General features: G+C 32.0%; 3 protein-coding genes across 6 annotated transcripts; 2 read left to right on the top strand and 1 right to left on the bottom strand.

Annotated features, from left to right (window-relative positions):
* Positions 1 to 6: 6 nt before the first annotated feature.
* LOC100789169 (pentatricopeptide repeat-containing protein At2g32630) lies at positions 7 to 2,518 on the top strand. The gene is made up of 2 exons (XM_014772150.2): positions 7 to 1,995; positions 2,378 to 2,518. The coding sequence occupies exons 1-2, from the start codon at positions 87 to 89 to the stop codon at positions 2,386 to 2,388; spliced, it is 1,920 nt and encodes a 639-aa protein (XP_014627636.2). The 5' UTR covers positions 7 to 86; the 3' UTR covers positions 2,389 to 2,518.
* LOC100804338 (uncharacterized) lies at positions 2,410 to 4,480 on the top strand. The gene is made up of 4 exons (XM_041012800.1): positions 2,410 to 3,402; positions 3,556 to 3,618; positions 3,698 to 3,744; positions 4,209 to 4,480. The coding sequence occupies exons 1-4, from the start codon at positions 2,656 to 2,658 to the stop codon at positions 4,441 to 4,443; spliced, it is 1,092 nt and encodes a 363-aa protein (XP_040868734.1). The 5' UTR covers positions 2,410 to 2,655; the 3' UTR covers positions 4,444 to 4,480.
* A 15,066-nt stretch (positions 4,481 to 19,546) lies between these two features.
* On the bottom strand, positions 19,547 to 20,863 carry LOC100305930 (uncharacterized). 4 transcript variants are annotated; one of them, XM_041012366.1, is made up of 2 exons: positions 20,077 to 20,863; positions 19,547 to 19,874 (listed from the first exon to the last, which is right to left on the bottom strand). In XM_041012366.1, the coding sequence occupies exon 1, from the start codon at positions 20,577 to 20,579 to the stop codon at positions 20,118 to 20,120; it is 462 nt and encodes a 153-aa protein (XP_040868300.1). In that variant the 5' UTR covers positions 20,580 to 20,863; the 3' UTR covers positions 19,547 to 19,874; positions 20,077 to 20,117. The 4 variants fall into 4 exon arrangements, with proteins under 4 accessions (XP_040868300.1, XP_006603632.1, XP_006603633.1 ...); XM_006603569.4 differs by having other exon boundaries at positions 19,547 to 19,877; XM_006603570.4 differs by having other exon boundaries at positions 19,547 to 19,926.
* Positions 20,864 to 21,089: the final 226 nt, after the last annotated feature.

The raw sequence follows: 21,089 nt of genomic DNA on the forward strand, positions 1-21,089 counted from the left end.
TTCTCTGTTACCATCTAAAATTCTTGAACTCTTTTTCCCATTATTTTTCCACCACCTTTGCTCCTCTGTAAAGAGAAAGAAAACCAATGTGTTCCCATTCCCAGAAGACCCTCTCGAGAATCCTCAGCAAATTCACCTCCTTCCCTCCTCCAACCCCACAACACCTTCAACTCGCCCACACCATAACCCTTACCCTCCTCAACAACCCCTATTCCAAACTCCACCCCTCCTTGATCCCCTGCATCTCACCCCACGTCACTTACCGTGTCCTCTCCGACCCCACCCTCCCCCCTCTCTCCTGCCTAACCTTCTTCAACTTCCTCCCATCACCCGACCTCAACGCCCGCCTCATCCTCCTCTACCGCCTCTTCGCCGCCCGAAGATTCGCCGCAATGAGGACCCTCTTGGACTCCCTAGTCACCACCGAAATCGAAACCAAACGCCCCGTTTCAGATGTTGTTTCTTTGGTTGATGAATGTGATTTTGAACCGCATTTTGTTGAGACTCTGTGTGACATGTTGTTCAGGGTGTGTGCTGACAATAGGATGTTTAGAGATGCCCTTAAGGTGTTTGATTATGTGATGGAAAAAGGGTTGGTGGTAGAGGGTAGGTCTTGCTTTATACTTTTGCTTGCTTTGAAGAAATGTAATAAGGTTGAATTGTGTGTGAGGTTCTTTCGAAGGATGGTTGAGTCCGGTCGCGTCGATATCGGGGTACAATCTTTGACTATTGTGGTTGATGTGTTGTGTAGGAGAGGGGAGGTTGGGAGGGCTAAGGAGTTGATGAACGAGATGGCCACGAGAGGCGTTGTGAGGCCAACGGTGTTTACTTATAATACGTTGTTGAATGCTTGTGTTGTGAGGAAGGATCGGGAGGGGGTTGATGAGATTTTGGGGTTGATGGAGAGGGAGGGTGTTGTGGCTAGTTTGGTGACATATACTATTTTGATCGAGTGGTACGCGAGTTCCGGGAGAATTGGGGAGGCAGAGAAGGTGTACGAGGAAATGTGTGAGAGGAACGTGGAGATGGATGTTTATGTCTACACGTCGATGATAAGTTGGAATTGTAGGGCGGGGAATGTTAGAAGAGCGTCGGCTCTGTTTGACGAGATGATTTGTAGAGGCATTGTTCCGAATACTCACACTTTTGGGACATTGATTAGTGGTGTGTGCAAGGCTGGCCAAATGGAGGCTGCAGAGATCTTGTTGGAAGAGATGCAGTGTAAGGGGGTTGATTTGAATGTTGTAATATTTAACACGATGATGGATGGATATTGTAAAAGAGGGATGATGGATGAAGCTTTCAGGCTGCAAGATATCATGGAAAGGAAAGGGTTTGAAGCAGATGTCTTTACATACAGCATTCTTGCTAGTGGGCTGTGTAAATTGCACAGGTATGAGGAAGCCAAGAGGGTGTTAAATGTGATGGTAGAGAAAGGAGTGGCTCCAAACGTTGTGACCTGCGCTACGTTTATTGAGATATATTGCAAGGAAGGAAACCTTGCAGAAGCTGAGAGGTTCTTAAGGAATATGGAGAAAAGGGGAGTGGTGCCTAATATTGTTACGTATAACACTCTAATAGATGCGTATAGCAAGAATGAAAAAGTAAAGCGAGCTCATATGTTAAAAGCTGAAATGGTAGAGAAGGGACTATTGCCAGATGTATTTACTTACACATCATTGATACATGGGGAATGTATTGTTGACAAGGTAGATGAGGCTCTGAAGCTTTTCAATGAAATGCTGGTAAAGGGCATAAGAGGAAACGTGAAGACATATACGGCAATTATTTCTGGTTTATCCAAGGAGGGGAGAGCAGATGAAGCTTTTAAGTTGTATGATGAGATGATGAGAATGGGTCTAATACCTGATGACAGAGTTTTCGAGGCACTTGTTGGTAGCCTTCATAAACCCAGTTCTCATGCTGCCGTGAAAGAAAATGAGTATGGGGAACTGAAAATAAACACTTCTGATACCTCAAGCTTGCCAAACACTGGTTTGTCAATTTTGAATTTTAGTTGACAGCATGATGCCTATGCATTATATTTCGTGTATAATATAGTGGAAAAATTATTTCTCTGTCGTGCTTTGTTACAACTTCATTTGCCAATATATCTGTTTACATGTTTTATCACTTGCTTTGAACTGTTTTCTCTTAAATGATCTGGCATTTTTAATAAATCTATAGGTTTTAATGTAAGATTTGACTTTTTCTTGAACTTCATTCAAGACTTTTGAGTTAAGCTGTATGCTTTGTTTGAAATATTTAACTACTTGTATACTTAATTTGGTGTAAATGCACTTGTGTAATAAATGAGAAGAGGTTACATTTTAATGAGTCATGATTATTGATTTTTGTAATAAATTTTGGATTTTAGGTAAAATATAAAAGCTATGATGAAATTGATGAAGAGAAAAGGTGGTGGAAGATACCTTTGTTTTAGACTTTCTAAAGATAAAGGGTTTTGATTCTGCATTCAGAAAGGTTATTGGTTCTGATACAGTACAGGCTGGCCAATTTGTTGAATATGCATTTGGGCAGTTAAAGTCTTTTAACAATTCATATCTTCTGAAGGGCCAGCAGTCTGATATTAATAACGATAAGTATGACACTGAAGGTTCACGGGAACTGAGTGAATCTGTTTCTATCTTCAATATGCCTTCTAACGAAGCTGGTAGTCAAGAAGCCTCCAGAGAAGATTGCATTGAACAGAGGAACTCAAATGAATTTCACAAACAGGATAATGATACTGAAAATGGACATGCTTCTGAATCATCATCAAATCAATTTTTTTGGAGGAATTTTGCTAATGTTGTTAATTCTAGTATTCCTCAAAAGCTAGGTCTATCTGTTCCTGAGAAATTTAAGTGGGATGGATTGGAGTTTTTAAACAAGATTGGTTCACAATCACAAAATATTGCAGAAAGCATTTATGTTCAATCTGGTCTTGCAATTCCCGGAGGCACAGATGATACAAATGATAAAACAAGCAGCCAACCTGCTATTGCTGCATTTCAGTCTTCAGTTCCAGAGGTCAAAAAAGCAACACAGAATTTGATGAGGCAGACTGAGTCAATTTTAGGAGGTTTAATGCTTTTGACTGCAACAGTTTCCAAAATAAAAGATGAAGGGCTTTGTTCAGAAGAGAGGATAATCAAAGAAGATTCTGCCAAAGCTAGAGGCAATGATATACAATATTCTACTAGTCAGATGTTTCCTAGCTCACAGAATGGATTAGTGTTGGATGATAAAAAAACTGAGGAGATGAAAGAACTTTTTTCTACTGCTGAAAGTGCCATGGAGGCTTGGGCAATGTTGGCCACTTCACTGGGACAACCTAGTTTCATTAAGTCTGAATTTGAAAAATTATGTTTCTTAGATAATGCTTCCACAGACACACAGGTGTTTTCTTATATCCTCTTCAAAAAGTCCACTTCTCTATTTTTTATGATTTTTTCAATTGTTTATGTAGCATTCAAAAATCCATTTGTGATATATTGTCAATGTCTTATTCTATGGACTGGTTTCTATTTTCTAAGTTATTAGAACTTTCAGGTTGCAATTTGGCGTGATTCTGCACGAAGAAGGTTAGTGGTTGCTTTTAGGGGAACAGAACAGGTAGTTCATATTCTTTTTCTTTTAGGTTGAGTACAGTTTCTGGTTTCAGTTAATGAAGATTATACTTTTGATTTTTCAGACTCAATGGAAGGACTTAAGAACTGATCTAATGCTTGTGCCAGCCGGGTAACATTCATTTCCAATGTAGTTGTGACTTGTTTAGTGGTTTAATTGGTTTAATTTTTAGCCATAAAAGGTGTTGTTTTCAAGTCATTGTATTTGTATTTAACTAGTATCTCACTGCTTTGATATAGTTTTAATCTTGTGAAAAATTGTGCCTGTATTATATTTGATAAGTGTAATTATATAAGAATGCTGCTTTGATTTTTTTTGTTGATATATTTGATAACTTAACTAAATAATTGATAAAATATTGAAAGAGATAAAATTAAAAATAAGTAGGAAAGTTATTGAAAGCGATAGATTCATATTTTGGGGACAGCAACCAGCAAGATATTTTATTTAGTTCATTACTGAAAAAGTACATCATCATTGTTTTTGTTGTAATTAATTTAGGGATTGAATTAAAATGCTTTTTGATTTCACCAGATGATTTTATTTCACAACTAACTTTCCTATGACTTTCATAGGCTAAATCCTGAAAGGATAGGCGGATTATTGCAGGTTCACAGTGGTTTTCTAAGTGCGTATGATTCAGTAAGGACCAGGATCATTTCTCTAATTCGACTTGCAATAGGTTATGTGTATGTTGTACTTGTAAAGAAATTTTATTACATCGAGCTCACTGCCTTTAAAACCATGCTGCTGTATTTCTTAATATATTTTGAAAATCCCTTTGTTTCCAACTTGAAGCTTTTAAAGTGAGTCATTAAGTGTTTTTATGAATTATGTGACATAAATGAATTACATATTGTCCTGAACTAGCTATCCCGAAAGCTTAAGTTTTGGATGTTAATACATTTATAGTTGTCAAAAGGGGTTGATCGATCCATTGGGCCAAACTCACCTGTAAATGGGTCAACTCAATCCAATTCACTTAAGGTTGAGTCTTGAAGAAATGGTCTGGCCTACCACCAACCCACCTAAAAAAATCATTTTTATTAAAAAATCAATTTTTTAAAAAAATAAATTAGAAGAGTATTAGTTAAATCAAATCTTCTACTACCCACATCACACCTACAACAAGACATATTATCACAAGTTAGAACTATAATTATAAAAATTTAGAAAATAGTCTTAAACAAAACACTAAATAAAATAGTATGGAATAAAGACACTAAAAAACAAAATTAAAATCTAGAACTTTAAACTTTCAAGTCTTAAAAATAATATGACAAAATACTAAAAGTGTAGAACTTTAGAGTAGATTATATAATTATATTAGACAATATTCGTGTGATGCACAGGTAAATTTAGAGGGGGAATGTTTTAAAAATTATATACCAAATTATATTAATTATTTAATTTTTTATATTATTGAATAGAAATCTAAAATCAATTCAAATGCCCACAATATAAAATTGATAATGTTTGTCACATACATAAAAAAATTCTATTTCTTTTGTAGGAATTCATTGTAAAATAGTGATGGATTGTGCTCCACACACTATACAATACATATATATTAGAATATTTGAAGTTTTCCAGCAAAAATATATTGAAAGTTTCAAGAAAAAATAATAATAACAAAACAAATTCATATATTATTTTATGTAATGAGATATATTTATACAAATTAATGTTTGATATGTGCATGACATTTGCAAGGTACATAAACTCTAAAAATTTTATAATGATTTCCATATACATGTGATTTTGTCTAAAACAAAAATATAGAAAATTTTCAGACAAAATAAAGTAGAAAAATAAATTATAATAAAATAAAAATTTTATAAATAATTGAATGTAATTTAAAATTGTGCCTGGTTTTCTCTCGAGATGTGATAAGGGTGAGTACGTTGAGCAGTAGTAATAAAAAGGCATCGATGGCCACTTAAACATTGTTTGAAGGATCGAAATCATGATTTTTTTTATCTTTTTCTCTTAATTTGGTGACGTTCTCGATGAGACTGTGGTTTTTTTTTTGTACACATTCTCTCTCTAGCTTTTTCTCAAACTACACCTATTTGAATTAAAATACTCAAATTACACCAGTTCTCATCATCTTTGGGAAGTCAGGACTGGTCACCCTGACTTTCATAGTGTGCATCTTTCTTTTTTTGTTTAATTAATTTGTATTTTTAAATTTTTTTTTAAAATTATTAAATATTTCAAATATTATATTATATAAATCTATTTTTAATTGATTTTAAAAATAATTTTTTATTAAAATAAATTTTTTATTTTTTTTTAAATCTCTTAAGAGATATATATAGCTAAAGGAAAATGTAAAAATTGGAGAAAATTATAATATAATTTTTTAGTTACGATGTATGTATGTTTTTAGCTAAATTTATGTGTTGTTGACATTTTTTTTTTGTTATGTACATTAATTAAAAAATGAGAAAATTAGTTAGTAGTATTAAAAAAAAATTAAAAAAACAGTGAATAAGTAATTGATACATTTTTTTATACAATATACATAAAATTAAAAAGTGTAGTAACTGAGATGATAGCTGAGAATAACAAAACAGATTAAAAAATACAATTGCAACACAAATATGATAAACTATTGATAAGTTGAAAGATGTTCTGCAAGAAACATGTCTTCTTCTATTTCGGTTACTCGTTTGTTAAAAATAACTAAAATTTCTATTGGGCTGAATTGTTTCAGTAGTTGTCACTTTGGACTCTAATTTATCCCTGGTAACTGATGCAATAGACGTCCATTATAATTTTCAGAGTGAAAAAATAAATTCTAAGTTGTTTATTCCATGTTAGTTTTGCTGGTGAGACATTTAATTTTTTTACGTGTGCAAATTGTAAAGTGTTGTCAATTTGAATTTTGATTTTTCGCTGGTAACTGATGCAATATACAACCATTATAATTTTCTGAGTGAAAAAAGAAATTCTGAGTTGTCCATTTCATGTTAGTTTTGTTGGTAAGACATTTAATTTTTTAGAGACATATGCAAATTGTAGAGTGTTGTCAATTTAGACTGTGACTTTTCCCTGGTAACTAATACAACAGACGTCCATTACAATTTTCAGAGTGAAAAAAGAAATTATGAGTTGTCCATTTTATGTCAGTTTTTCTGGTGAGCCATTTAATTTTTTGAAACAATTTAGTGTAATTTGTAAAGTGTGGTGAATTTCGACAGTTATGATTCTATGGAAAAAGTGTGTCACGAATATCATTAATGTGTTGGACATAATTTAAAAAAATGTTGAACATGGGTACTTAAGCATAGTCGTAAGGGTTCAAATCATAATTATTTTGATTTTGTGCTCCTATTTTGACGTGGTTGTCCATAGAAATGGTGCACGATATATATTTTTTGGATTCTTTGACATTCAAACCGTAGAAAAAAGTGTCACGAATATCATTATTGTGTTTGACATAATTTTAAAAAAATACAGAAGATGGACACTTAAGCATATGTGCAACAGTCCAAATAATAGTTTTTTCGATTTTGTGTTCCTATTTTGAGGTAGTTGTCCATGGAACTAGTGCAGGATATTTTTTTATTCTTTGACATCCAAAAAATTGAAAAAGTGTGTCACGAATATAATTAATGTGTTGGAAATAATTTTAAAAAATGCAGAACATGGAAACTTAAGCATAGTTGCAAGGGTCCAAATCATAGTTTTTTCGATTTTGTGCTCCTATTTTGATATGGTTGTCCAAGCAAATGGTGCACGATGTATTTTTTTTTATTATTCTTTGATGTTCAAAATATGGAAAAAGGGCGGCATGAATATCATTAATGTGTTGGACATAATTTTTAAAAAAAGATGAACATGGGTACTGAAGCATAGTTGCAATGGTCAAAATCATAATTTTTTCGATTTTGTGCTCTTATTTTGATGTGGTTGTCCATGGAACTCGTGCACAATATATTTTTTTGAATTCTTTGACGTCAAAAAAATAAAAAAAAATTGTGGCACAAATATCATTAATGTGTTGAGCATAATTTTAAAAAAATGCAGAACAAGGTACTTATTCTTTGGATTTTGTACTCCTATTTGAGGTGGTTGTCCTAGGAAATGATGCACAATATATATTTTTGGATTCTTTGATGTTCAAAATATGGAAAAAGTGTGGCATGAATATCATTAATGTGTTTGACATAATTTTTAAAAGAGGATGAACATGGGTACTAAAGCATAGTTGAAATGGTCAAAATCATAGTTTTTTCGATTTTGTGCTCTTATTTTGAGGTAGTTGTCCTCGGTTACTCGTTTGTTAAAAATAACTAAAATTTCTATTGGGCTGAATTGTTTCAGTAGTTGTCACTTTGGACTCTAATTTATCCCTGGTAACTGATGCAATAGACGTCCATTATAATTTCAGAGTGAAAAAATAAATTCTAAGTTGTTTATTCCATGTTAGTTTTGCTGGTGAGACATTTAATTTTTTACGTGTGCAAATTGTAAAGTGTTGTCAATTTGAATTTTGATTTTTCGCTGGTAACTGATGCAATATACAACCATTATAATTTTCTGAGTGAAAAAAGAAATTCTGAGTTGTCCATTTCATGTTAGTTTTGTTGGTAAGACATTTAATTTTTTTAGAGACATATGCAAATTGTAGAGTGTTGTCAATTTAGACTGTGACTTTTCCCTGGTAACTAATACAACAGACGTCCATTACAATTTTCAGAGTGAAAAAAGAAATTATGAGTTGTCCATTTTATGTCAGTTTTTCTGGTGAGCCATTTAATTTTTTGAAACAATTTAGTGTAATTTGTAAAGTGTGGTGAATTTCGACAGTTATGATTCTATGGAAAAAGTGTGTCACGAATATCATTAATGTGTTGGACATAATTTAAAAAAATGTTGAACATGGGTACTTAAGCATAGTCGTAAGGGTTCAAATCATAATTATTTTGATTTTGTGCTCCTATTTTGACGTGGTTGTCCATAGAAATGGTGCACGATATATATTTTTTGGATTCTTTGACATTCAAACCGTAGAAAAAAGTGTCACGAATATCATTATTGTGTTGACATAATTTTAAAAAAATACAGAAGATGGACACTTAAGCATATGTGCAACAGTCCAAATAATAGTTTTTTTCGATTTTGTGTTCCTATTTTGAGGTAGTTGTCCATGGAACTAGTGCAGGATATTTTTTTTATTCTTTGACATCCAAAAAATTGAAAAAGTGTGTCACGAATATAATTAATGTGTTGGAAATAATTTTAAAAAATGCAGAACATGGAAACTTAAGCATAGTTGCAAGGGTCCAAATCATAGTTTTTTCGATTTTGTGCTCCTATTTTGATATGGTTGTCCAAGCAAATGGTGCACGATGTATTTTTTTTTATTATTCTTTGATGTTCAAAATATGGAAAAAGGGCGGCATGAATATCATTAATGTGTTGGACATAATTTTTAAAAAAAGATGAACATGGGTACTGAAGCATAGTTGCAATGGTCAAAATCATAATTTTTTCGATTTTGTGCTCTTATTTTGATGTGGTTGTCCATGGAACTCGTGCACAATATATTTTTTTGAATTCTTTGACGTCAAAAAAATAAAAAAAATTGTGGCACAAATATCATTAATGTGTTGAGCATAATTTTAAAAAAATGCAGAACAAGGTACTTATTCTTTGGATTTTGTACTCCTATTTTGAGGTGGTTGTCCTAGGAAATGATGCACAATATATATTTTTGGATTCTTTGATGTTCAAAATATGGAAAAAAGTGTGGCATGAATATCATTAATGTGTTTGACATAATTTTTAAAAGAGGATGAACATGGGTACTAAAGCATAGTTGAAATGGTCAAAATCATAGTTTTTTCGATTTTGTGCTCTTATTTTGAGGTAGTTGTCCAAGGAACTTGTGCACGATATATTTTTTTTTTGGATTCTTTGACGTCCTAAAAATAAAAAAAAAAGTTTGTCACAAATATCATTAATGTGTTGGACATAATTTAAAAAAATGTAGAACAAGGGTACTTAAGCATACTTGCAAGTATCCAAATCATAGTTTTTTCGATTTTGTACTTCTATTTTGAGTTGGTTATCCATGGAAATCGTGCATGATTTTTTTTTTTTGGATTCTTTGATGTTCAAAATATAAAAAAAGTGTGTCACAAATATCATTAATGTGTTGCACATAATTTAAAAAAATGCAGAACAAGGGCATTTAAGCATAGTTGTAAGGATTCAAATCATAGTTTTTTCGATTTTGTGCTCCTATTTTGAGGTGGTTGTCCATGGAACTGGTGCACGATATATTTTTTTTTTGGAGTCTTTGATGTCAAAACAATGAAAAAAGTGTGTCACAAATATCATTAATTTTTTTAAAAAAAATATTGAACATGAGTACTTAAACATAGTTGCAAGGTTTCAAATCATATTTTTTAAGATTTTTTGCTCCTATTTTGATGTGGTTGTACATGGAAATGTTGCATGATATATTTTTTTGCATTCTTTGACGTTCAAACTATGGGAAAAGTGTCTCAATAATATTATTAATGTCTCCTACATAATTTTAAAAATAATACTGAACCTTGGTACTTAAACATACTTCTAAGGGTCCAAAACATAATTTTTTCGATATTGTGCCCCTATTTTGGGTTTTTGTCCATGGAACTGGTACACGATATTTTGTTGTTGGATTCTTTGAAGTTCAAACTATGAAAAACGTGTGTCACAAATATAATTAATATGTTGGAAATAATTTAACAAAATGCAGAACATGAGAACTTAAGAATAGTTGCAAGGGTCCAAATCATAATTTTTTTTATTTTGTGCTCTTATTTTGAGGTGGTTGTTCATGGAACTAGTGCACGATATGTTTTTTTTTGGATTCTTTGACATTCAAACATAGAAAAAGTGTGCAGAATATCTTAATGTGTTGACATAATTTAAAAAAAATGCAGAACATGGGTACTTAAGCATAGTTGCAAGGATCCAAATCATAGTTTTTTTTATTTTGTGTTCTATTTTGAGGTGTTGTCCATGGAATGGTGCACGATATAATTTTTTTGGATTCTTTGACGTTCAAATATAGAAAAAGGAGTCACAAATATCATTAATTGTTGACATAATTTTAAAAAAATGCAGAACATGGGCACTTAAGCATAGTTGCAAGGGTCAAATCATAGTTTTTTTTATTTTGTGCTCCTATTTTGAGGTGTTGTTCATGGAACTAGTGCGCAATATATTTTTTTTTGGATTCTTGACGTTCAAATATAGGAAAAAGTGTATCACAATATCATTAATGTGTTTGACATAATTTTAAAAAATGCAGAATGTGGCGCTTAAGCATAGTTGTGAGGGTCCAAATCATAGTTTTTTGGATTTTCTACTCCTATTTTGAGGTGGTTATCAATGGAACTGGTACATGATATATTATTTTTTGGATTCATCAATGTTCAAACTATGGGAAAAGTGTGTCAATAATATCATTAATGTCTTGGACATAATTTTAAAAAAATGTTGAACATGGATACTTACGCATAGTTCCAATGGTCCAAATCATAGTTTTTTAGATTTTGTGCTCCTCTTTTGAGGTGGGTTTCAATGGAAATGGTGCACGATATATTTGTTTCTGGATTTTGTGACGTTCAGACTATGGAAAAAGCTTCTCATAAATATTATTAATGTCTTGTACATAATTTTAAAAAAAATGTTGAACATGTATACTTAAGCATAGTTGAAAGGATCCAAATCATAGTTTTTTCGATTTTGTGCTCCTATTTTGACGTGGGTGTCCATGGAACTGGTGCACGATATATATATATATAATTAATTAATTCTTTGGCGTCAAATAATGGAAAAAGTGTGTCACAAATATCATTAATATTTTGGACATAATTTTTAAAAAATATAGAACATGGGAATTTAAACATAATTGCAAGAGTTCAAATCATAGTTTTTTCGATTTTGAGTTCTTATTTTGAGCTGGTTCTCCATGGAACTGGTGCACGATATATATATATATATATATTTTTATTCGTCAATGTTCAATATATGGAAAAAGTGTGTCATGAATATCATTAACGTGTTTTAATTAATTTTTAAAAAATTTAAAACATGGGCACTTAAGCATAGTTGCCAAGGGTCCAAATCATTATTTTTTGGATTTTCTACTCCTATTTTGAGGTGGTTGTCGATGGAACTAGTACACAATAATTTTTTTTATTCTTCGATGTTAAAACTATGGGAAAAGTATGTCTTGGACATAAATTTAAAAAAAATTGTTGAACATGGGTACTTAAGCATAGTTGCAAGGATCCATATCATAGTTTTTTCGATTTTGTGTTCCTATTTTGAGGTGGTTGTCCATTGAAATGATCCACGATATTTATTTTTTTGGATTCTTTGACGTCCAAATAATGGAAAAAGGGTGTCACAAATATCATTAATCTGTTGGACATAATTTTAAAAAAATGTAGAACATGGGCACTTAAGCATAGTTGCAAGGGTCCAAATCATAGTTTTTTTTATTTTGTGCTCCTATTTTGAGGTAGTTGTTCATAGAACTAGTGCGCAATATATTTGTTTTTGGATTCTTCAACGTTCAATATATGGAAAAAGTGTATCACGAATATCATTAATGTGTTTGAATTAATTTTTAAAAAATGCAGAATGTGGGCGCTTAAGCATAGTTGTGAGGGTCCAAATCATAGTTTTTTGGATTTTCTACTCCTATTTTGAGGTGGTTATCAATGGAACTGGTACATGATATATTATTTTTTGGATTCATCAATGTTCAAACTATGGGAAAAGTGTGTCAATAATATCATTAATGTCTTGGACATAATTTTAAAAAAATGTTGAACATGGATACTTACGCATAGTTCCAATGGTCCAAATCATAGTTTTTTAGATTTTGTGCTCCTCTTTTGAGGTGGGTTTCAATGGAAATGGTGCACGATATATTTGTTTCTGGATTTTGTGACGTTCAGACTATGGAAAAAGCTTCTCATAAATATTATTAATGTCTTGTACATAATTTTAAAAAAAATGTTGAACATGTATACTTAAGCATAGTTGAAAGGATCCAAATCATAGTTTTTCGATTTTGTGCTCCTATTTTGACGTGGGTGTCCATGGAACTGGTGCACGATATATATATATATAATTAATTAATTCTTTGGCGTCCAAATAATGGAAAAAGTGTGTCACAAATATCATTAATATTTTGGACATAATTTTTAAAAAATATAGAACATGGGAATTTAAACATAATTGCAAGAGTTCAAATCATAGTTTTTTCGATTTTGAGTTCTTATTTTGAGCTGGTTCTCCATGGAACTGGTGCACGATATATATATATATATATATTTTTATTCGTCAATGTTCAATATATGGAAAAAGTGTGTCATGAATATCATTAACGTGTTTTAATTAATTTTTAAAAAATTTAAAACATGGGCACTTAAGCATAGTTGCAAGGGTCCAAATCATTATTTTTTGGATTTTCTACTCCTATTTTGAGGTGGTTGTCGATGGAACTAGTACACAATATATTTTTTTTATTCTTCGATGTTAAAACTATGGGAAAAGTGTGTCAATAATATCATTAATGTCTTGTACATAATTTAAAAAAAAAATGTTGAACATGGGTACTTAAGCATAGTTCCAAGGGTCCAAATCATAGTTTTTTAGATTTTGTTCTACTATTTTGAGGTGGTTTTCGATGAAAAATGTGCATGATATATTTGTTTTCGGATTCTTTGACATTCAAACTATGGGAAAAGTTTCTCAAGATTATTATTAATTTCTTGCACATAATTTTAAAAAAAATGTTGATCATGTGTACTTAAGCATAGTGGCAAGGATCCAAATCATAGTTTTTATGATTTTGTGCTCCTATTTTTAGATGGTTATCCATGGCACTAGTGTACGATATATTTTTTTTTTTTTGAATTCTTTGACGTCCAAATAATGAAAAAAGTGTGCCACAAATATCATTAATCTTTTGGACATAATTTTTAAAAAATGCAGAACATGGGCACTTAAATGTAGTTGTAAGGGTCCAAATCATAATGTGTCACGAATATCATTGATGTGTTTGAATTAATTTTAAAAAAATACAGAATGTGGGCACTTAAGCATAGTGGACACTTAAGCATAGTTGCAAGGGTCCAAATCATAGTTTTTTGGATTTTACACTCCTATTTTGAGTGGTTGTCGATGAAAATGGCACACGATGTTTTTTTTTTTATTCTTCGAGGTTCAAACTATGAGAAAAGTGTGTCAATAATATCATTAATGTCTTGGACATAATTTTAATAAAATGTTGAACATGGGTAATTAAGAATAGTTCCAAGGGTCTGAATCATAGTTTTTAAGATTTTGTGCTCCTTTTTTTGGGTGGTTTTCGATGGAAATGGTGTACGATATATTTTTTTTGGATTCTTTGACGTTCAAACTATAGGTACAGTTTCTCAAGAATGTCATTAATGTCTTGTACATAATTTTTAAAAAAATGCAAAACATGGACACTTAAGCATAGTTGCAAGGGTGCAAATCATAATTTTTTCGATTTTGTGCTCATATCTTGAGGTGGTTGTCCATGGAACTAGTGCACAATATATATTTTTTAAAAATTCTTTGACGTCCAAATAATTGGAAAAGTGTGTCAAGAATATCATTAATGTCTTGGACATAATTTAAAAAAAATGTTGAACATGGGTACTTAGGCATATACGTAATTAGGATTTAACATTACGTGACAGAATAGGGTTTACGGTTTGTTGACTAATTTGGGTTTAGGGCTACTTGATGAATTAGGGTTTAGGGTTGTTTTACAATTTGAGTTTACGGTTACTTGACTAACTAAGGTTTCAGGGTATTTAACGAATTAGGGTTTAGGGTTACTTAACAAATTAGGATTTAAGGGTGTTTTGACAAATTAGGTTTTATGTGTACTTGTCAAATTAGGGTTTATTGTTACTTTACCAATTAGTGGTTAGGTTTATTTTACAAATTTGGATTTACGGTTTTTTGACTAACTTGGGTTTAGGAGTATTTAACAAATTAGGATTTAGGGTTACTTAACAAATTTAGGTTTAGGGCTATTTGACTAATTAGGGTGTATGGGTACTTGACTAATTAGTGTTTAGTGTTACTTGACAAACTAGGATTTAGGGTTACATGACAAATTATGGTTGAGGATTAGTTGAGTAATTAGGGTTTAGCGATATTGGGAAACTTAGGGTTTAGGGCACCTGATCAATTAAGGTTTAGGTTTGTTTTACAAATTAGTGCTACTTGAAAAATTAGGGTTTATGGGTACTTGAAAAATTGGGGTTTATGGGTATTTGATTAGTTAGGGATTATGTGTATTTGACTAATCAGGATTTAGTGCTACTTGACCAATTAGAGTCTTGGATTATTTGACATATTAGTGTTACTTGACTAATTAACGTTTAGGGTTACTTGACTAATTAGGGTTTATGGGTAGTTTACACATTAGGGTTTATGGTTATTTTACTAATTATGGTTTATGTGTACTTGACTAATTAAGGTTTATTGTTACTTGACCAATTAGGGTTTAGGGTTATTTGACAAATTAGGGTTACTTGACTAATTATAATTTAGGGGTATTTTACAAATTAGGTTTTTATGGTTACTTGACAAATTAGGGTTTAGCGGTATTTGACTTATTAGGGTTTATGGGTACTTGAGTAATCAAGGTTTAGGGTATTTGACAAACTAGGATTTAGGTATACTTGTCAAAGTAGGGTCTATGGGTATTTGACAAATTAGGGTTTAGGGTTACTTGACTAAGTAGGGTTTAGGGGTATTTCAAAAATTAGGGGTTTAGGGTTACTTAACAAATTGGGGTGTATGTGTATTTGAATTATTAGGGTTATGTGTGCTTGACTAATTAGGGTTTAGTGTTACTTAACTAATTAGGATTTATGGTTAATTGACAAATTAGACTTTAGGGTTACTTTACTAGTTATGGTTTAGGGGTATTTGACAAATAAATGTTTAGGGTTACTTGACCGATTGGGGTGTAATGGGTATTTGACAAATTAGGGTTTAGGGTTTCTTTACAAATAAGCTTTTAGGGGTATTTGACTAATTAGGATTTATGTGTACTCGACTTATTAGGGTTTAATGTTACTTGACCAATTACGGTTTAGGGTTATTAGACAAATTAGGGTTACTTGACTAATTAAGGTTAATGGGTATTTGAAAAATAACGATTTAGTGTTACTTGACCAATTAGGATTTAGGGTTATTTGACAATTTAGAGTTACTAGATTAATTAGGGTTTAGGGGTTTTTGAAAATTTAGGATTCATGGGTTACTTGAGAAATTAGGGTTTATCGGTGTTTAACTAATTAGGGTTATGAATACTTGACTAATTAGGGTTTGTGTTACTTGACCAATTATGGTTTAGGGTTATTTTACAAATTAGGGTTTTGGTTTATATGACTAATTAGGGTTTAGCGGTAGTTTATAGATCAGGGTTTAGGTTTACTATACTAGTTTCGGTTTAAGGGTGTTTGACAAATTAGGGTTTTTGGATATTTCACTAATTATGGTTATGGGTACTTGACTGATTATGGTTTATTGTTAGTTGACCAATTAGGGTTTATGGTTATTTTACAAATTAGGGTTGTGGTTTACATGACTAATTAGGGTTTAGCGCTAGTTTACATATCAAGGTTTAGGTTTACTATACTAGTTTGGGTTTAAAGGTTTTTGACTATGTAGGGTTTAGGGGTATTTGAAAAATTAGGGGTTTAGGGTTACTTGAAAATTTGCAATTTATGTGTACTTGACTAGTTAGGGTTTAGAGTTACTTAACTAATTAGGGTTTATGGTATTTGAAAAATTAGACTTTAGGGTTACTTTACTAGTTATGGTTTAGGGTTACTTGACTGATTGAGGTTTAATGGGTATTTGACAAAATAGGGTTTAATGTGTCTTTACAAATAAGCTTTTAGGGGTATTTGACTAATTAGGGCTTATGTGTACTCGACTTATTAGGGTTTAGTGTTACTTGACCAATTAAGGCTTAGGGTTATTTGACTAATTTGGGTTACTTGACTAATTAGGGTTAATGGGTATTTGAAAAATTAAGGTTTATTGTTACTTGACCAATTAGGGTTTAGGGTTATTTGAGAATTTAGAGTTACTTGATTAATTAGGGTTTAGGGGTATTTGAAGATTTAGGACTCATGGGTTACTTCACAAATTAAGGTTTATAGGTTTTTAACTTATTAGGGTTTTGAATACTTGACTAATTAGGGTTTAGTGTTACTTGACCAATTATGGTTTAGGGTTATTTTACAAATTAGGATTTATGGTTACATGACTAGTTAGGATTTAGTTGTATTTGACATATCAAGGATTAGGTTTACTTGACTAGTTGGGGTTTATGGGTATATGAAAAATTAGGATTTATGGGTATTTCTCTAACTAGGGTTATGTGTACTTTACTAATTAGGGTTTACTGTTAGTTGACCAATTAGGATTTATGGTTATTTTAAAAACTTAGGGTTTACGAATAGTTCACTAATTAGGGTTTACATGTATTTGACAACATAGTGTTTAGGGTTTAGGGGTATTTGACTAATGAGTGTTTATGTGTAGTTGAGTAATTAGGATTTAGTGTTACTTGACCAATTAGGATTTAGGGTTATTTGACAAATTATGGTTACTTGACTAATTAGGATTTATGGGTATTTGAAAAATTAGTGTATAGGGTTACTTGACAATTTAGGGTTTAGGTGTATTTGACTAATTAAGGTTTATAGGTACTTAACTAACTAAGGTTTAGTGGTACTTGACCAATTAGGATTTAGGGTTATTTGACAAATTTGGACAGTGTTACTTGACTAAATAGTGTTTAGGGTTACTTGACTAATTAGGATTTATGATTATTTGACAATTTAGGGTTATTTGATTAATTAGGGATTAGGGTTATTTGAAAATTTAAGATTCACGGATTACTTGACATATTGGGGTTTATGTGTGTTTGACTAATTAGGGTTTATGGATACTTGACTAATTAGGATTTAGTGTTACTTCACCAATTAAGGTTTAGGTTTATTTTACAAATTAGGGATACGATTACATGACTAATTAGGGTTTAGCGGTATTTGATAGATCAAGGTTTAGGTTTACTTGACTAATTGAGGTTTAAGGGTGTTTGACAAATTAGGGTTTATGGATATTTGATTAATTATGGTTTATGTGAATTTGACTAATTAGGATTTAATGTTACTTGACCAACTACAATTTATGGTTATTTTAAAACTTAGGATACTTCACTAATTAGGGTTTAAAGGTATTTGACAAATTAGTGTTTAGTGTTACTTGACCAATTAGGGTCTAGGGTTAGTTGACAGTATTGTTTTTGGTATTTGACTAGTTAGGGTTTAGTACATAATGTTGTGAAGTAGTACAAAGATATCGTAGCATCCCAGAAGCATCTCAATAAATAACAAAAATGTTAATATGTGAAGTACAACAAAACCACTCATATCACAATGTTCTAACTTCTACATATTCAATAATAGCAAGTTACTATGGTGTATCATAACAATGACATAAGAACCATTCAATAACATTATTTTTAACTTATTTATGACCGCTTTAGTTCAAAAATTCAAATATTAGTTGAGTTTTATATTCAACTTATGGTTGTGCATAAGGATGGCAATCGGTCGAGGACAATTTACCTATCCCTATCCCCATCCTCGTCCCCACAAGAGGCAAAACAGATTTGGGTTCAGATTTATAAAAGAAAAAAAATGAAACCAAACCCCATCCGCATCAAATTTTATCAGGTTCGAGGAAACTCATGGGTATCCATCTGCATTTTAAAAAAATGTGTTCATATACTTGGTATTATAATTATAAAAATATATGTAACATGACACATATGGGAGTAAGAAGTGATATACCCAACCCGACCCCACTCCCCTAAGTCAGGAAAAACCCAAACCCAACCTTGATAAAAGCAGGTTTTGTCAATCAAAATCAGAGTGGGATATGCACAGATTTAATTTTTATTACCATGCCTAGTTATGTATTACATTGATGAATTTAGTATAAGTCATTTTGGCACATGCATAAAAAATCGATGCACCCCTGCAAATTCAAGTACATATTGATAATTGTAATTTGTCTATATTCATTTATATCCTCTTAACCACCATTTGACATTTCAATAATCTACTACTTATGAGACATATTCCATTAGCGTCACCACTAAGATGTTTAACCACTAGTGCAACTAATAACAGATTGATAATATATAATCACAATCTTTAATTTTTAACTACTTGTAAAATATAATTTCACGGGGTTAACGACTTGTGACAAGTGAACACTGAGTGATGAATCTCCAATTGTCAAAATATCATTACTCAAAACACAAATCTTTGAATTTATTGAAGAGAAATGTTAGCAGCACACTATTATTGCATGAAATTTATTGAAAATCATTCACATTTCTTATTTTAATGAATCTCATGAATTTAATTTTGTTTTGAATAAACTTTTACCAATTGTAAAAAAAGATGTGTTAAAGAATGTACTCCTTTGTTGGAACAAAAAATTGCAACCACATCAAATATCCCATGCCATCCTTGAATATACATCAATGTAACATATAAGCACAACAATATTTTCTTAAAAAGATGCAATCATACTGAGAAAATGGCAGTAAGAAATGAACATGGTAGCTGGCCCGGACTACATAGTGACATAAAGCCACGTTACTCGTAAATATTTAAATAAGTGATTCATTTCTACAAACAAAAAACAACCCTTCATTGTAATAATCTAACTAATCTAATCTATTCATGTTTCATGTTAAACTGCAGATATCAGCAAGAAATACTCGGGAAAGCTACTTGCCTATAAGTGTATGTTGAGTACGAGGTATTCTCCCATTAATTTATACAACTTTTTGGTTACATACCAGACCATATAATGCTAACACAGAACAACAGATATGAAATTTAAAAACCACAAGTTGGAACGTTAAAAGTGAATTACTACTACGTAGTAACTAGACAATAATAGAACCAAGCAAAATATCAATATTTGCCTCTTTCCAGTTTGTAGAGACTAATAACATGAAAGTGCACAAAACATCATTGTTGAGTTGAGTTTTCGAGGTCAGTAAAATCATAGTAGGTTCAAAAGACAGATTTGCCGAAGGATACCATTGCTTTTACCAACAAGTACAGGGACACCTACTAAAAAATATTAGAAAGGATTCAGGCTACACCTTCTTCAAATCATCATCTAATTAATGAGAAAATGGAAGTGTTAAAACTTGAAAGAAGTGACTGCATAAGATGAATTCATATCATTCATTTAGTAGGCATCTATCGGCTTGAAACAGAAGGTAATACATAAGTAAAAAATTCAGGGGGATTAAAATTGATTACATACAACAACAGTGACGTGCAGGGCAGTGCAGTGCAGTACAGTGACTAAAGATAGTCGAATTCATCTTCCTTGAGGTGGGCAAAGAACTTGACAGGACCACGACCGGGGATGTCGGTGAGAAACTGAACCTTGTAAGGAAGATTGGCGGAGATTCGCTTACCGTTCCAGAGGCCAACGTACTGCTTGATCTCGCCTTCCAGACCCGTTAGGTCAAGCTCCCCAACTTTGGGGACGTGGTACACCTTCAAACCCGCCTCCTTCACCTTCACACGCGCTCCGATCTTCGTCTCCTCCGGTGACGTCCTCGACTCCTCATCCACCGCATTAATAGCCACCTCGCACCTAATACCACCCCTTTTGCTTTTGATTTTCATTGCAAGTGAAAAAGGAGCCATCGCCATCGCCATCGCCGTCTTCTTCATAAGCGTCATCGATGAGCAATTGCAATTCGGGGACACGCTGACCATCGACGATAGCCTGAGGGCACTCGCACTAGTGCTGCCCATCTTTTTCCTATTCCTAGATTAGAGGTAGAAGTGAAGAAGGGTTTCCTTATTCCCTTTCTTTTCTACTATCTTATATTCTAATTCTAATTGGATATATTCGTTGGTTTCTGCTTCTTAAGTTAACCTCCCAAAATTATTATTATTGGTATAATAATTAAATAACATTTGTTTCTTTGTAACCAGCCATTCCCGTCGAAGAGGACACGTGACCCATTCTGCAACACACCTACAATATCCATATCCATCCCTTCGTCTCTCCTAAAGGCTAATCTTCCGAGATTTCTTTTCTATGCTACGTTACGTCTACGTTTTGTACTTATCATATGCACACACATTTTCAGCTTTCAAATTATATTTATTTTTTAAAAGAAATTATCTAATAGCCTCTAACGAAATTTCTTTTACTCGTAGTAGATAGATTAGATATTTTAGGAGTAAAATATTTCTATATTATATTTATTTGATTACATGAATTGCATACTAATAAATATCCATTCAAATGCTATAATT

This window comes from Glycine max, chromosome 19 (assembly GCF_000004515.6).
Source record: "Glycine max cultivar Williams 82 chromosome 19, Glycine_max_v4.0, whole genome shotgun sequence".
Classification (NCBI taxonomy): Eukaryota; Viridiplantae; Streptophyta; class Magnoliopsida; order Fabales; family Fabaceae; genus Glycine; species Glycine max.

Bases quoted from the DNA above. Each gene is read 5' to 3' on its own strand.
- LOC100789169 (XM_014772150.2), top strand. From the start codon at position 87: ATGTGTTCCCATTCCCAGAAGACCCTCTCGAGAATCCTCAGCAAATTC.
- LOC100804338 (XM_041012800.1), top strand. From the start codon at position 2,656: ATGCCTTCTAACGAAGCTGGTAGTCAAGAAGCCTCCAGAGAAGATTGC. The intron at 3,619-3,697 runs GTAGTTCATATT...TTGATTTTTCAG, and splicing joins CTTTTAGGGGAACAGAACAG to ACTCAATGGAAGGACTTAAG. The intron at 3,745-4,208 runs GTAACATTCATT...TGACTTTCATAG, and splicing joins CTAATGCTTGTGCCAGCCGG to GCTAAATCCTGAAAGGATAG.
- LOC100305930 (XM_041012366.1), bottom strand. From the start codon at position 20,579: ATGGGCAGCACTAGTGCGAGTGCCCTCAGGCTATCGTCGATGGTCAGC.